The sequence below is a fragment of the Manduca sexta genome, chromosome 25 (genome assembly GCF_014839805.1).
Source record: "Manduca sexta isolate Smith_Timp_Sample1 chromosome 25, JHU_Msex_v1.0, whole genome shotgun sequence".
Classification (NCBI taxonomy): Eukaryota; Metazoa; Arthropoda; class Insecta; order Lepidoptera; family Sphingidae; genus Manduca; species Manduca sexta.
This window is the reverse complement of record NC_051139.1, coordinates 5,580,061-5,598,346: the sequence shown is the minus strand read 5'-3', so window position 1 is coordinate 5,598,346 and position 18,286 is coordinate 5,580,061. Positions and strand designations below refer to the sequence as shown.

The 18,286-nt window shown below is 34.8% G+C and overlaps 1 protein-coding gene across 9 annotated transcripts in view; it reads left to right on the top strand.

Annotated features, from left to right (window-relative positions):
• Positions 1–18,286, top strand: part of LOC115446789 (low-density lipoprotein receptor) — a 220,601-nt gene that overhangs the window by 180,824 nt on the left and 21,491 nt on the right. For 4 of the 9 annotated variants that reach the window (XR_003938949.2, XM_030173584.2, XM_030173581.2 and 1 more), the window contains exons 3-8: positions 5,049–5,171; positions 11,137–11,259; positions 12,780–13,006; positions 13,946–14,213; positions 14,451–14,702; positions 16,741–17,041. Coding sequence is in view for 8 of the 9 variants with exons in the window: in XM_030173584.2 (XP_030029444.1) it covers positions 5,049–5,171; positions 11,137–11,259; positions 12,780–13,006; positions 13,946–14,213; positions 14,451–14,702; positions 16,741–17,041 (1,294 nt within the window). In the remaining variant the exon portion in view is untranslated. Of the gene's footprint in view, positions 1–36; positions 216–5,048; positions 5,172–10,752; positions 10,876–11,136; positions 11,260–12,779; positions 13,007–13,945; positions 14,214–14,450; positions 14,703–16,740; positions 17,042–18,286 lie in introns of those variants that run through there. The other 5 variants (XM_030173585.2, XM_030173582.2, XM_030173586.2 and 2 more) reach the window with 4 other exon arrangements.

Here is an 18,286-nt window from a genome sequence, read left to right as displayed (position 1 = left end):
AAACCGATCTTACATAATATATATTTTTTATTTTAGCTAAAATACTAATGTAGGAAGTGCGTTGTGATACTGGCAAGTGACATAAGTAAACCTATTTATAATGGGGTTCAAGTGGATTTGTTACCTGACCGTCGTGCTTGTGGTCTCCACCGAAGCAACCGTTTACGACGATGATTACGACACCTACACAAAAGCCTACGACTACAAGAGTTCAGGTAAAGTTGAAAGCAATCCATTTTATTGGCAATTCAAACATTTTATTATCTGGCCAATTTGATTCCCACCGTTATGCCTTTGGAGTGAAGCGAATGGCATCCCTGCCAAATTGAGTTTTGTAACGAAGCCTTCAAGGCAATGGTAGTCGGTCCTCGAAACTAGATTTTTGTTAGCGCTTATAGAGACTAGCTTGGAAATAACTATGTTCTGAATTCTCTTATTTTAGAATTATTTTTAGAAGCAGCTGATGTTTTTTCATGTAATTATTAAAGTACGAGTGAATTTTACAAATAAGCGCTAGTGTCTGATTGAAAATGAAACATATTTGATTAATTTGTTAAACTAATTTGCCTAAAGTGACACATTTTTAGTATATATTGTTCAATAATTCGGAAAGATAAATAAAGGTAGCACCATGAATTATTATCTTTTTCAATTGTTACCAACATGAAAATCTCAAATCAAATTTTACCAACATAAATAAAAATTGACGTAGGACCATGAAACAGTGATCCAGCAACATTACAATTTGCAAGTAATTAATTATCCGTATCCAAATCTCAAATGACGTCACCGAGGTTTGCAAAGCGACACACTGTATCTGTTAAGTAATATTGAAATTTATCATTATCCAAAGAACAGTTTGGAATTACAAGTATTTGTTTCAGTAATATAAATGACATAGATCCAAATACAACATACTTTAAAATCTTTATAACTAACAACAAACCCATTGCCTTTAGGAAACTCGCAAATGAAAATGAATGAGAAATGGATTTCACCTACAAGCTATCATCATCAGGGAAAGCTATAATAGAATATGTTATCAATGACCTGGAGCCTGCTGTTTGTTTCTCGAATAAACTCAATATTAATTTAGGTATGGCACGAGCACGCGGTGTCGATAACAGAATCTTAGCGGATGAAATTGACAGCAAATAGTGCCGGTGCATACTCAGCGTTGCAAACAGTTAGCGTAACGTCGCTTGGATGCAAAATCTTCTTATTATCAGTTTTTTTTAAACGTGCACGGCAATGTAATGCCACTGTATCTGATAGTGGAGTGGGGACAAATAGAGTGTCGACTGACGAGAGATGATTACCCCTCGGAATCGGAACGGAACCGGTCTATTGGAACTGGATATACATATGCTGTTCCTAGAACGCGATACTTGCGTGGGCATTCACGGTGGGTTTTAACACATTGTGTATGGCGGTCGCTAACCGGGCGGATATAAACTATATCATATCAGCACAGTTTCCAGCTTAACATAAGACAATTTCAATAAAATAGATAAGAGTATTGAATGGATGGATGATTTTGATAATCTTTTTTCTGACTACCTACGTTATTTTGTTAATAAATAATGTAATTCTCCCCGAGGAGAATGATTCGCAAGCGCCTTTGATTGTAACACATTACGATGTCAATTTCGATTTTGAACATAACATGGCAGAATTTATTGATGGCTGTTCACAAACAATTATTTTTATCAATTTGCATTCTCTGTGAGTCAGGCTTGGAATTCTTCGGATAGTAGTGTGTGCAAGTGGGCTCGAAAGCTTCCAGTTACGGCGGTAACGAATGCACTCATCGTACTCGTCTGCAAGGAAGGCCCGGTAATACAATTTCCCGCTACTTTGACGCTACTACCATCTTGGGGACAATTTGGCCTAATGCTTGTGCATCTTGCATTTGCAACGAACATTGTTTAAAATATTTAGTGGAAATGGGTAATGTTAGTGCTCTAAGTAAATTGGATTGTGAACACATGAAAGAACTTTTATTTTCCTATCATATAGTAAAATTATTTTCATTGATATTCAGAGGTTTTGAATAGTAAGTAGTCTTCAAACTATGTAAATAGCAAATTTCGAATTGAGGAAAGACAATCCGTATAAAAAGTATACATTAAAAAAGCTATATATCTTATATGCGCGAAATGTTATATAAAGTAAGGGCAGTAGATTTTGAATACGACACGCACGGTTCGTTACAAAGCTCTTTTGAAACACAAAACCCCTATTCCGTCGCGATTATTCTTTGAAGGTAACCCGTAAAAAACCTTAAAATATTCGTATAACAGTACGTAGAAACTACAATGGATTCCATGGCAACGTATTAATGATGTGAGAATTGTATCGATTTCGCGAACCTAGTCACTGTATGTTAACGAACCAGACGCTTTCAATTGTCGGATTGAGTATTTTAATCTCTGAATAATTCGAATAATATTTATCACGCTATGTAAATGAATGAACAACTTCGCGTTGGTTGTGCTTATTAAAACTATTGTGAAAATATACATCATATGCTTTAAAAGATATTGTAATAAATTTAAAGACATCCTGCAATGCTAAGCTTTGCTAAATATATTACAATTTCTTTAGTAACCATTTAATAAAATTTAAGACCTTTATTATTTATTCGTTTTGGTTTTAATTATTTAAATTTACAATTACTTTAGCATAATAACATTTTTAAGTAATTGCCTTTTATGATATGAAATCCGAAGGAGTCAGTTCGGTATCAGTTTACGTAACTGCGGTTTAAAGGTGTTCTAATGGCGCGTTACACAAAACATTTACATAAGGTCTCGTTTAATGCAGCCCTAGAGCTGAATAAATACGACTTAATGTTTGGGTTAATTAATATATTTGAAGTTATCTCAATAGGCTTTGTTTGTTAAGCTTCCATTGCCGTTTAGAATCATCAATTTCGTCGAAACACAAAATAACTCGAATGACAACATATATAAAACAATATTCAGAATGAACGAACATCTCTGAATGGATTCGTCGCCAACTATGATAGAGAATCGAAGGTCTCAAAACCAATTTTGCGAACGACATTTTTTGTCACCATTTTATGTCAGAGTGATTTCTTTCCACGAAGATATATCCGTCGTAATAGTTTATCGGACAGGAACAGCTTTGTCTATCTACGACACAGTCTAGCTAAAGCCCGACATCGCAGTTCAGAGTTTTTTCTTCGCAACTTGATCCGTCACAAATCCATCTTATAACCGAATAGGTACTCACCCAACACTCTACAGAAGGTAGATATGATCGTAACTATGAGATTAATTAAATAGCCTATTTGAATATCTCTTTGTTCTGCAGCGACTACTAGCTTGAAGTGGAGTTTGAAAGCAGGCTATAATAGCCCATTATTAATTTAACAAGGCATTCCAAGTTTAAATAGGTAATGTGGGTAGTATAAACTTTATTTTCCAATGGATAAAGGATTTGTACAGGAATCCCGCGTGAAACGTTAATGAGAAAGCGACTCGATAAGCGGTTTAAACAAGAATTGCAACGGGATTGTGAAGCATTAGCATTCTTCAGCTGCAGTAGTAATGTACCAATGAGTGTTTCGCTTGAGCAAACGGCACCGCCTCGGCATGAAGTATTGTTTTAGGTTGTACAAGAACACCGGATCTTCAGCAGCTTTACTGAAGACTTTAAAAGACGGCAACGATTGTAATAAAAAGATAAATGATTTTAGTATTTTGTGATAGGAATTTTGTAGCGTATATCATAAAACGATTAAAGAGGATGGGGTGTTTCTATCTCTTCATAACTTACTATAGCATTATATTAATATAGCAATAGAATACCACATAAACGGTGTGTTATTTCAATAAAGTGCTTCGGTTATAGTATTAATAAGATTATAATTATTGCATTTTTGTACCTCAATTTATTTTTCTATCGGTTCAACAGATTTTTAAAATACTTTTGTTCGAATCTATATCTTTTTCGTTAAATAATCGTAATAAATTTAAAACCTGTAAAATAAAATTACACATTGAGTTTTTATAAATCTTAAACGTAACATTTGAATTTATGGCGTGGTTTACTTTGAAAGGTACTCGTCGATATTACTCGACAGGGATGCTTTTTGTTTACAAATTGCCGAGTTGCGCGTGCCTTGGCTTGAATCACCCACAGATAAAACCGCCTGCTACCCGCCGATAATTTTCTTCAACCTTGTTTATGCACACATTCAAAGGTGTTTTAGGGACGCAAATGTATTGATCCAGTTTACTACTCTGAGCAACGAAAATGTACGAATTTTACAAGCACAAAAATCGGTGTAATTTTCAAAATGTCATATTTTACAAAGCGAGAGTGTATTTCAAAGAGCCGAAAAGTGGAGCGTAATTTGATAAAGAGCATCGTCCCGTGTAAAAAGGCAAAGAAGCTATGCTTTTTTTTCTTCAGAGACTGTCTTGTAAAATCAGGTTTACCATTTTGTTGCTACATTGTTTGTAAAGGACGGCTAAGGAGAACATTTTTGAAACATTGTGGATTACGGGAAATGTACAAGATCCAAATTAGACTGGTCTCTTTGAGTGCAAATAATTTATGCAATACATCCATACGAAAATATCTACTAATAAAACTATATTCCTTTACATTGTATAGGTAATATTATGACTGTTTGCTTTTCAATCTATACACTTAAATAACTACTGACAAGTGCTTTACGTTAAAAAATAAAGATTAAAGACCCTGCAAGTGTCAACGTGTTCCCTAAAATAAATTAAAAGAAGAAATAGAAAAGTTATTTTGATATATTTCACGAATTTGGTATCTACTTTAATGCCGTTACGGCACATTTTACTTTAACGCAGTTCTCGAACTTACCGAAAATATTTATCCTCAAAATTGTGGTTGGTTGGGAAGTAATGAAAAATTTACCCTTGGTGCGACCTGTGTAACTAAACTCTTAAAGATATTGTTGGATTCGTTTGTTTTATCATTCATTCTGTCGCTCGTTTTATTTCTTCTACGCGATAATTAATGAGAATCTCTTTTATTTTCAGAGACACGCACTTGTACGTCGTCAGAATTCCGATGCAAGACGGGGAGGTGTATACCGCTGTCATGGCGATGCGACAACGAGAAAGATTGTACCGATGGATCCGATGAAGAACCAGGAACTTGCAGTAAGTACAAAGACCTATCGTTTTGCATTCTAATTATGTACCGAAGTTTTGACAATTTGTTTCACTCTAAGAGAATGTTTAAGGTGGATGTTACCATTATGTTCGAATTAAAGGATCTATAAGTTTAATTTCAGGGTATTATGAGATTTGCAACTGATGTCTAAGGATGACTAACTCAGAGAAATGTGCTATACTAAGTACTACAGAATTTAAAATTTTGGGTTTCGTTGGCGATAGCTCTTGAGCCAGTGTGATACTACTTGGTATACCGAATAGGAGTATGAAAGAAACAAAACTTCAGTTTCTTATTCAAACATTATCAGCTATAGGTATTAGGTAACCTCAACGGGATAATTTCACAAAATACAAAGGAATTTAAGGAAAATATCGAAAAAACTATGGATAACGAAACATGTTTATATGATTGCATTAAGTAATATGAAGTTTTTTAAAATAAATAAAATCCTACATAATATTTAAAAAAAATGAGTAGAATTGGTATCAAAACTTTTCGCACCTGTGATAACATAAACCAGTTCACAATAATTTATAATTGTATGCGGAAAATAAACATTAACTTGAAAGCTACTTTAAGACCGGGTTGGTTTTTTGGTTGAATGAAATAAGGTCAGAAAGTGAAAAAGCCAGATTTAAAGGTAAAGCTCGCCGCGCCTGTAATCCCGCCCGTTGTCCATTAAACGTTTCCCGCAAAAAGAGGCGCATTTTATGCACACAAGGATTGTCACGTTGAATAATAAAAATAGTTTGAACAATTTTAGCGACAATTATTAAAGTTTAATGGTGATGATATGAATGATTTAATAAGTGGTAGTTCTGTGGCCAAAATTTGATTGTCTAATTCAATATATTTGTAACAAATATTATACATAAAGGTTTTTTTTTTGCATTCTCTATGTGAACTTTAATTATGCCAAATCACACTTATCCGAGCGTGAAAATGCTTACAGAGTACATTTTTTTCTTCATGTATTAATATATAGATATGTTTACATTTTAACGTATTATTAATTAACTAACATTATTACCTAAACTATATGAAATTTGAGTAGTAAACAAGATAAATAACTTGTACATAAGTCTTAATATATAAAAACAAAAATAAAAAGGTTGAAAACTGCGTGAATAAAAACGAAAATTTGATTATAAGAGGTCAGTTCGCAGAATGGCTCGTAAAAAATAATTATCTAACAAATTATGAGAAAAGTTCTGAAGTAACTACGTCAGGACGTGTATTTCGTTGCCGAGATTTGAGTTAAGATGAAAATCTTAATTACGTCAAAGTTTGCAGGATTAATTTGTAATCCAAAGCTAGATTTACTTGTGTCGATAATAAATTTTAAATCGAAATTAAGGGTTCTTATATTAAAGTATCGTTCTAAACTAAACTAAAGGATATATTCACCGATTTATGATATTTGTTCCTCTTTATAAAAACGTTTATTATACATATTCATTTTAGATTACTGGTCTGGTGGTAGGCCTCACATATGTGTGAGTCCGCCTGGTTAGGTACCACCGCAATGTCTATTTCTGCCGCCAAGCAGCAGTATGTAGTCACTGTTGTGTTCTGGTTTGAAGGACATTGTAGCCAGTGTAACTACTGGACATAATAACAATTTACATCTCACGTGGGATAGCAAGCGCAGTGGAATACCAAACAATACTTTGTAATTTAAGGTATTGGATGGTGTTTCAACTGTTTACGGGCAGTCGTATCGCTTACCATCAGGCGAACGGCAAGCTCGTCTCGTCATCCAAAGCAATATAAAAAAAGATATTTTGAAGCTGATACAAAATACCTACATTAGGTTTGCTGATGCGGCATGTCTCCTTGGCGTAGTGGGTGATAAGCCGGCTGTGAAATGCGAAGCCGTAGGTTAATACGCGTTCAATAAAACCGAGATCAATACGCGCGAGCTATAAACGAGAATCTTTAAAAGATGCGGGGACGTAATGAGTTTTTACCCTTGCTGGTATTCAAATAACACGCATACCACGAATTTGAGAATGCCGTCGAGTGGGTAATATATTATGTCCGGTACAGGATCGTCATTTGTTTATTTTTACAAATTAAAAATATTTATCTTTGTAATTACAACGGGCTATAAAGACCAAGAGAGAAATTAAGTGTATGAAAATACATGGTATTTCAAGCAGAGGTACAAATAATCAGTCTTCTTCATCATCTTTTTTTAAAAAAAAATGGCTCCACCGTTTTATCGGTGACTTTGCCAATGTCGAGTAGGTAGAAGATTAAAATTATGATATGAGTTTCAATAACTTTCGACCCGAAGTTAACCGAACGAAAAGACACCATCGGCAAAGAGCAATTGGCATAACACATTTGACATTAAAGTAAAAAATTATCAGTCTTATTTATAAAGTTGTTTTAGCGTTAAGAATCGCTTAAATAGCTGTCAAAAACATCACTGGTTTCCTACTTTAAACCTTATTAAGAGGCAAGATTGCGGGTTTTGACTTACAGCTGATCGAGTAAATTTATGTTTTAACTAAGCATATCTTTGCGAAATTTTCATAAGACTGTATGTCTATAATTATGAGTATTATCAAAACCTACAACTTACTCTAACAAATGCGTATACAACATACATAAAGAAATACTATCATAATTTTCTCTGTGACATCCTATTATTCTAATGTATTGCAATATTTCACAACTTTTATCTAGTCACGTTCAGGTAAAATAGATTACGTAGGTCTCTTGAATGACAAATAACATTGGAAATGTTCGACAGATATTCCGGTTCAGTTTGCAAGTATATTTTCTTGTAAACGTATTCAACAGGGTTTAGAGGTGTTATGATCATGCGGTAACATACCAGTAATCTTAAAGCTTTTCATACTTACATATTCCCGCCCAGAATGGGTAGTAGAAACCAGTGGCGAATAGTAAAAATGAAAGAGAACCCGTTGAAAATATAGGTAATGCATAAATGCGATCTCGAGCGAAATAAGGAAACTCATATTATGCTGTCTTTTTAAAGAGCCATAAATTACCCACAACGGCGTATGTTGATAAAACAAAAATATCCACCGTTTCTACGGAAATCAGTAAATCGTTATTAAAGTAAAGACCTTTGGCAAAAGGCGTAATTTTCCGACACAACATATTGGTTCAAATATGCATAAATGCAGTCTGCAAATTGTTCTGATGATAATTAGATATATAAAGGGAAGCCGACAGGAATCTGGCTATACGGACCCTTCGCCACTGGTAGAAACACCACAAATCCACCTATTGATCTCCTGTGTACATTTCTGTCCCAATTGATAAGAGTGATAGGGGCGAACTTATATTTTCGTTTAAAGCAAATTGCCCGACCTGGCAAACGAACCCAATACGTCAAGATTATCAGAGGAAATTCGCTACTGTTATTGCAATAAAGCGGTATATTGCTACAAGCCTGATAAATATACACTACATGTCATATTATGCTTGTAATAGTGTTAGGAAATGAGTATTTTTGCCGTTTAGTGGCATCATAAAAGGGTCACGACGTAAATTCTGATTTTTATCGCAGATACTTTTCAATATAAGTGACCCGTAAAATTAACTTGCTTTTTTACGATTTTTACATGAAATATCTATCTACGATAGCCTAGTTTGTTGTGGAACGAACTGCCGAGACGAATGTCCGCAGATTCAAAACACAAGGGCACACACGTCTGACTTTTCTAAAAAAATATGTGTGTACTCTTTGTGAATTATCGCTTGCTTTAACGGTGATGGAAAACATCGTGAGGAAACCTGCATACCTGAGAAGTTCTCTATAGGAATTTCGAAGGTGCGTGAAGTCCACCACTCCGCACTAGGCCAGCGTGGTGGACTAAGGCCTAATCCCTCTCAGTAGCAGAGGAGGCCCGTGCCCAGCAGTGGCACAGTACTTACATAATACAGGGCTGATATTATTATATTATTATTATCAGTCTACGGGCCTTCTATTATCTTATATACATACAGTAATACTAACATATATTTGAAATATTTCTCGACAAAATACTTGGTGAAGAATAAAAAAATCGCAACAGTGAAACTCACTTGGGAATTAAACTTTTTAATAATTTCTTGTAAGTGCAACAGTATATAAAATGGTGGTGAAAGTTACAAAGCCTTATTTTAGTTGGGATAGGGTTATGGAAATCGCCGGGCGTAACTTCACACGTTTAGTGCCCCTGTAAGTTGTCTGGCATAATGGAAAATCCTTTTTATTTGACACCGCACGCCTATGTTTCGTGTATGTAATGTGAAAAGGTATGCAGCGCAAACATACTGTTCGATTGAACACAACGTACCTTTTGATTGTTATTATTATGTCGTGTTAGCTTTGCATATAAAATAAGATTGGAGACGATCCAATACATGAATATTAACGAGTATATGTCACACTCATTTTAGTTTTATATGCAAAATGGAAACGGAAAATTAGGCACGATTACATTCGTAAAGATAGATTATAGATTAATGAAATTTTCAATATAAACTTCAGCAGTTCGTGTAATACAAATAGCTTTATTAATATTACTATTCACATACATAATATTACGTAATTTCTAAGTAAATTATTTACAATAAATATGTATTAGAATAAAGAGTAGTCGATGAATTATAAAACCCTGTACGTGAAATATAAAACGTTATCTACGTGGCAAAACATTGTGATATAATAAAGGACCGTTTAGAATCATTAATTAATGTTTACCGAGCCCGGGCTTTGCATTAACATTTATTATTTTCTTGAAACACTCGTCCAGAATTCTAATCATGTCAAGTAGCGAGATCTTGCCTACCGACGGCGGTATTCTAAGTCTTAAGAAAATATTAATAATGACTGTTAATTAACTATAATGCCACAGCACTAGTGGCAATCCTGTGAATGGCGAGTTCAAATAATTTCAAATGTTGCTATTAACTGTTACTCCTACGTAGAAATTACGCATTTGTGACTGGAATTTCTCATTTTCCATCGTTTTGATTACCAACAAGCATTTCAATTCGCATTGGAAGGTTAATAATTTGCAAATATTTCGACATATTATACTATGTATGTCACGCTTATTAAATAATGAGTGATATGAAAATATTAGCACATTTATTTTGTTAATGAGTTAGGGCGAATCGCGAATGTACTGGCGAAAAGGTTATCAAAGTTAATGGAGCCGCTTAATTTTAGTCGGTTATTTACATTTAACAGCACATAAAAATGTTAATTTACATCATTACATCTGTTCTTTATAAATGTGTATACCTAAAGGTATATCAGATATTTATATAATTATGTTATTTTTAAAAATAATTAAAACTACATTAAAAAAGCAGCTTCTTTCAAGCGGAAACCAAACGAAAAGGTACAGCAAAAACTATCAATCTCTGGTCTATACTATGATGTATTTGAGACGATCAATTAAGAATCGAACATTTCAGAAATTAGTTGAGGGCCTCAAATGTCGACAAAATCGTTATTCGATAGTCGTCACATAGACGCGTTCATCGACATACCAACCATATTTTTCAATATCCATATCAATTTTACATATACAGCTACTCAGCGTCAGTGCCCGGAGCACAAATTTGTGTGCTTAACTGGTGGACAGTGCATACCTGCCTCCTGGCGCTGTGACGACACAGCCGATTGTCCAGATGGCTCTGACGAACACCAATGTGGTAAGGGCATGAGTCGACCACAGAGATGACTCGCATGGGACCCGAACGGACGGCATGTTGGACTTTAGATTCGGAAAAGATTTTAGTCTAGGTGATACGAGGCATGAAAGGTGGCATGTACTATAAATCATAGGAATGTAAAATTGTTGTCTTACAAAATAGGGGCCTAATAAATCGTTATAAGGTAGAAGAAGAAAATAACACAAGTATTCTCCATTTAACTTGCGTCATTCTTAGCATGTGCATGAATTGGGTTGACAGAAGTGGAGGCTTGCGGACCGGAGGAGTTTACGTGCAGAGGGAAGGCCGGAGAATGTGTCCCACTTACATGGATGTGCGACGACAATCCCGATTGCTCCGATGGATCAGACGAGAAAGCATGCAGTAAGGGTTTGCTATACATTTATATACTTCAAGGATTAAAACTTACATGAAAGGTATTTCAAAAGTTAGTGCCCGACTCTCATTTATATTCCGTCTTAGACGCTACTTTGACAAAAGCATAAACTGTGAATAAAAAGAAACTTGAAGGGTTTTATCAGACACTGTAATGCAAAATATTTCAGTACGTGCATATCTTGCGTCAGACTAATGTCTCGTGGTAAATTTACAAGAGCACTTTCACATTATCTTTGAAATATATTACAAATTTCACCAAGGATCATTTAGCATGGAATACGAAATTTTATCTCATCAGAAACATATTATTAACTTGAATTGTATTTGGATCATTATCTCGAACTGCGCAATTGGCTACTTAAACGGCGATATTTGTAGAAATTGCATGATGCCGACCTAGATACATTATCTCTATGTAGTGCAAAGAGCAAATCGTTACACTAGTTTCGTTTCTTAAATGCGTAATTAATTTGTTCTAGTTCCATATTAATCTCGCGTCCTTGTACATTCAATGATATCCGTCATAAAAACAGAGTCGGTACCCTCTCGCGATGCGGCAGGGACATTTAACTATTCCTCTGCGGCGTCGGCGGGATCAATCAATCATTGGGGTCGGACCCCCAGATCAAACACTCTCTATTCTATCAGCGGCCGACTCATCCGTCTATAAATTCTTATCTACCCGCACCGGACCCGCCCTGAAGCGTGAGCGATGACGTTGCGTGTGTATTCCGACACCGGTAAGCTTTTCTTGCGCTCTGAAAGCCTTGCCATGATTACGTCATCTTTTACTTGCCCTCACACAATGCTGCTTAGCATTTCTAAAACTTGAATCCTTTTTATTGCGTTTCTTGTCTGTATCCTTTGCTTTCGGAATGTTCCTTTTACAGGGCTTATTACAAACATCTAAGTTCAGTGATGACTGTTACAGTGTCTGCAAGAGAATTTAATTAAATGAGTCCAGTCCGACGAGCTACTACAATTTTTCAAAGAAAAAATATCTTGAAAATAAATGAATCAGGATGCAATTTTATAAAACGGGAATGTGTACTATGAAGTTTCAATTTATTTAAGTATAAGTGCTCTTTGCATTCATTGCTATTTTCATTTGGTATTCAGTAACGAAAATAGAAAAGTTATTTTGTTTTTATGGAATAAAATTTGTTCAATTTATTACATAAACTATTGAATTCATAGACATATTATTAAGATTATTTTAATGTTGTAGTTTTAAAGTGTTGACATCAGCCTTACACTAGAAATGTAGAACCTTTCATATACGCCATTTTTGTTAATTAGAATTTAATAAGTAATCCTATCTTCCTAAGCAAGACATTGTATAGATTACAGTACCTATACATTATACAGTTACAAAATTTCACCCAACAATAGACACAGACAAGGAAGTAGATACTTTACATTTCTGGTACGAGGCTGGTGAATACATACATAACGCGCTTATTCCAAAATCCTTGACACAAATACTAAAACGGCATTATGTGTAGATGAGACATGCCGGTCCGACGAGTTCACATGCGGCAACGGCAAGTGTATTCAAATGCGATGGGTTTGCGACGGCGACGACGACTGTGGCGATGACAGCGACGAGCTGAAGTGCCCGGCGCCCACTTGTCAACCGCAGTCACATTTCTCTTGCGCCGATGGACATTGCATATCCGCCTGGTGGCATTGCGATGGTGATATCGACTGTCCTGATGGAAGTGATGAGACGGTGAGTTGTTAATGTTTATAATGTAGTTTTATATAAGTATCAGTGGCGAAAGGTCTATATTACCTGATTCTCGCCGGCTTCCGTTTATGTAGAATCTAATTATCATCAGAACGAATTGCAGACCGCTTTTATGCATATAAGTACCTATGTGTTGTGTCGGGTTACCTTTCAGAAAATTACACCTTTGGCCACTGATGGGTGTAATTATTAAGTAGTCCTTATCTAGTTACAATATAGCGAATGTTAAGAAAAGGTTTTAATACAAATTTCTCTACATCGTTTACCGATTTGGCGCGTGTTATTCTAGAAAGAATTCCAGCCCTTGTGTACCTGACTCGGCAACTTATTTTCGTATAAAAATAAGAGTTGATACGAATTTGAAATTCATTAAAAACATTAATTATGTATTACGTGTGTTCAGTTAAGTGACACGAAGCATTAATATGAACTGCATTTCCATTATTAATATGATTCGGGGGATTTATAGTACGTAAATTTGGCTTCGGCATATTTCATTGACACTATGCTTACGTTACATTCACTCTTGTGGTTCCGAGATCGGGCATCCGGAATCTGTTAATAAATAATTCCTATTGTACCTCGATAACATACTATTTGATCATTTGTTTTAAAGCTAAGCTTATTTATTACTTGTATTCTTTATGTCGGAAGATGGAAATTTTTAATCAAACAAATGATTTAGATGTTCATGTTTTAGCTTATTGTATACTTTATTATAGCCAGTTTAATTGAAACATTAGTTAATAACTTTTACGGCAAATACACATCACAACAATAATAATTATTTAAACATAGATCATCCGTTCATTTTCTACAATTTATACCTATACTAAAGTTCTCTACTATTTCCAGGGTTGTGCAATCCGTTTATGTTTTACAATTTATACTTATACTAAAGACGTTCTTTACAAATTCCAGGGTTGTGCAACCACGCCCAAGGTCAGGTCACCTTGCATATCTACGGAGTTTGAATGCCACGACCGGATGACGTGCGTGCACAAAGCTTGGGTGTGTGATGGCGATCGGGACTGCCCCGACGGTGGTGACGAAGCTCCAGAGCTCTGCAGAGGCAATGTCACCTGCCGCCTCGACCAGTTCCAATGCAAAGACCATAGTTGTATACCCGGAGCGCTGTACTGCAACGGAGTTCGAGATTGTCCTGACGGCAGCGATGAGTTTAATTGCAGTAAGTATTTTTAAAACTTTGGAGTCGTTTTTACTATTGACAATGGAAACATTTGTTTTAATGAATTCAACAAATACAAGTTAGTCTGAGGGATATGAATTTTTAATAATTGAAACTGTTTTATAGGAAATTTCTAGAATAATTATAAGTAAAATCTTTAAAGAAACAATTGACCGGGCACGCAACACTAAATCAGTTACAAACATTTTAACGGCCCACGTTCCATTTCATTTTCAGCGCGCACGAGGACTGTATGCGATAAGAAAACGGAATTTGATTGCGGTGCCGGCATGTGCATCCCTCTATCCAAGGTCTGTGACAAGAAACCTGACTGTCCCAACTTTGAGGATGAGCCTAGGGATCTATGTGACAAAAATGAATGCGAAAAGGATAACGGAGGATGTACTCAACGCTGTGTCGACACGCCTGTCGGATACTACTGTGACTGCGAGAAAGGATTTAAACTTGTTGATAATAGAACTTGTGAAGGTAAGACGACGTGCCTATTTATACATACTACCTATAGTTTGTAGCTTGATAGAAGCAGCTATGCCCAAACCAAACACTATTGTGTTCTAGTTTTAAGATATTTCACTGGACATTAGGCAACATAAAACAGTTCTAGAAATTACTACAATTACTTACTATTATTTAAATCATAATTGGTCTTCTACTTTTATGATCCTTATATGAAAAAGGATTAATTGTCACATAAACACTTTGTAGGTTCGTGTAAATTGACTATTTTACGGGGGGTACTTTATGCAAAATCTATAAAAGCATATCAAAATCCTGATCCTTATTGAAAAACTCATTTGGTGATGTCCTAAAGTGGATTAGGCAGCTGTCCTTGAGGTCCTGTTTCAAAAAAATACTTAGTTTCATCCAATGACTAAGCGACTAGGAACGCCTGACATTAAAATAATAGCAACATCATCAACTTCACATTTACACTATATGAATTTTTGAGCCAATTTGTTATGAGTAGTTTTCATATTTCCAAGGAATTATCAATATAGTGCAGAAATAGTCATTGTCTTTGTCACTGTCACGTACAACAGATTAAGGATTGATTTTGATTTCCGACAACAGGGCTTAATTTCTAGATAAGATTAAACCATCATAAAAATAATTTCACATTCGTCTTGATATATTGTCTAGATTGCAAATTCCTTATTAGTCATAATTTATTTATAATACTCTTTATGCCAGTAGTAATAATATTCATAATACTTTTATATATTACTAGATGACCCGGTGAACTTCGTATCACCTACATACATTTATTATTGTTATTTATTGTGGAACACAATTTTGCCATACTATACGTATGTTATCATTATCTGTCTCTCGCTAGTCGAGAGTACGGTTTGCACGTGAAGTAGCTCGTCGTACATTTGATTAACTTCGACTATCTAAGTCATCTTCTCCGTGGCATTTTGCGACAATAACGATAAATAAAGTTCTCACGCACTGACAAATTGATGATAGATTTTAATAATAGTCTTGAAATTTATTTATTTATTTTCTATTTTAAGAACCCACTGACACTTTTACACTTTATTTATTTCTGAAATGTTTTGTATTTGAACAAAATAAACCAAAGAAATCGGACCTCATAATACAACTATGAAACAGACTTATTTCTGAATACATCTATATATATGTTACAGTTCTTTATTTCTAAAAGAGAAAAGACATGAAATGTTTGACAGGTAGGAACATTTTGTATTGAAAACTTATATTGTCGTTTTTAGTATTTTCCGTTATTTATTATTTATGTTCGTCACCGTTTAATCCATCCCTGGACTTCCACAAATAATTCAAAACCAAAATTAGCCAAATCGGTTCAGCCGTTCTCGAGTTTTAGCGAGACTAACGAACAGCAATTGATTTTTATATATATAGATTACAATATCGGGCATAAACTATCTAAACCTTATAATGTATGTCCTGATACAGTCGAGTCTATTGCCATTCAAATTATCAACAAAAACGGTTCAGCAAAAGTAAATTCGCGCCTCAGAGAATATTTACATTGTATTCTATACGATTTGTATTTATTTATTGACGTATAATTTGAGAGTAATACGTTTTTATTTTATTTTATGTGCGCTTGCGTATACGCGAGTTATAAGAACGTCGTTATTTCTCAAGGCATTTGAACTTGATTTTCGTTGTTTTATATCACGACCCGATTTTAGCGTCGACTTTAAAGATTCCAGGTCGTGTAGGTTACTTCTCAGCTTTTAATGAGTTAACATAATTATGATTTAAAATGCTCCTTTTATTGAATTACTCAAGAACTTCAAATTACCTGCTGTTGGTTTGAGGGCATTAACATCAGCATTTTATAGAAATTGTTTGATACTTTTAGTCGGATCTTTATCCTCGACATAATGACAAACTAATATAGTGCTTCAGATTTCTCATGATGTAGGCGTCTATTCCATCCTTTTAAAGTGTTTACCCCAAAGACCAAACCACAACATACCAGCACATTTCACACAAACCATCTCATTTTCAGACATAGATGAATGTGCTGATCCCGGCGCGTGTTCCCAAGTGTGCATCAATGAGAAAGGCACGTTCAAATGCGAATGCCACACGGGGTACGCCAGGGACCCTCGAGACAGAACCAGGTGCAAGGCGACGGAAGGTCACCCCTCACTCCTGTTCGCTAGGCGGTTCGACATTCGCAAGATCAGCTTGGATCACCACGAAATGGTCGCCATTGTGAATGATACCAAATCTGCTACTGCGTTAGACTACGTGTTCAGAACCGGAATGATATTTTGGAGTGATGTGACCGATGAAAAGATTTATAAGTGAGTAAATTTTTTTGCTTATCATTATTCTGAGGTTACGATTTCAGGTTATTCTTGGTGCAAAAAATGGAAGGCAACATGTCCTGTATGCATATGCTCCTTTGCGCTGGTAGGTAGATATGTGGATAATCTATAAGTATTTTTGATATTGTTAAGTTTTTCTAAAAACGCGTTCCGCAAATCATCTTCACTTGTAAAAATGTGAATATTTCAAATATTGCATGTTTATACACATACACCTTTGTGTTGAGTGTTATTTAGAAAACTAAACTCTACAAAATCCTTGTCATAAACTGATAGCATTAGTGATTTTATACATCCATTCCATAGCTTTGTTGATATTTATTTATTTCCAACCAGTACTACTTAATGGATACCTACCCCGATGCTGTAGTATTGAAAATCTATTTACATTTACATATAATATGTTCATTATATTTGTTTAATGAAACTGTATAATACAATCAAGCTTTTGGGGTTACGGATGAGGAAGCTAGAGTAATTATGAAAGGCATTGAAACTCACCATAATGTTATTACCGTTAATAATGAACATAATGCATTGGTTTGCAATTCAAAGTTATGGCAAACGTTATTGCTTTTAACTAGAGAGTAAAAAAGCATTTGGCATTAGACTATGTACGTGCTTGTTCTGCAATTGGTTTGTATAAGAGTACCACCCACGCCGTTTACAAGAAAAAGGCATATTTCTTGGTGTAGAAATTGAAATATGAAGATATTTATTTAACGGTGACTAATATTTTTACATATTAGTGACGTATATAGTTATTTTCGTCATCGTCAATCAAAAATCCAGTATCAATAATATCTTGAAATCAAAAGAAATCAGACGATTCGGGATTTCACACATAATCCATATAAGTAGTGATTATGTTATTGGACGCGGTTTCTTGTTAAAAACTATGAATCAGAAATTAATCTACGATCTATTATTAGATCACTTTATAAAAAGATAATATTATCAATATCGAACATCAGAAGATTTCTCAAGAAATAAGGATTAGTAGAATGTCTTATATTAAACTGTGTAATTAATTGCGAAGTATAATTTAATTAATAAATATACTACAGACTCTATAAATTGTATACATTTTCGCAATGGCGAAGAGTTCAAATAACACAAATGCTGCACAGCTGCCCTCTCGTAATTTATATAAAATCTAATAATCATTAGAACGATTTACAGTCCATATATATATTAGTACCTGTTTTATATCGTGTCGGG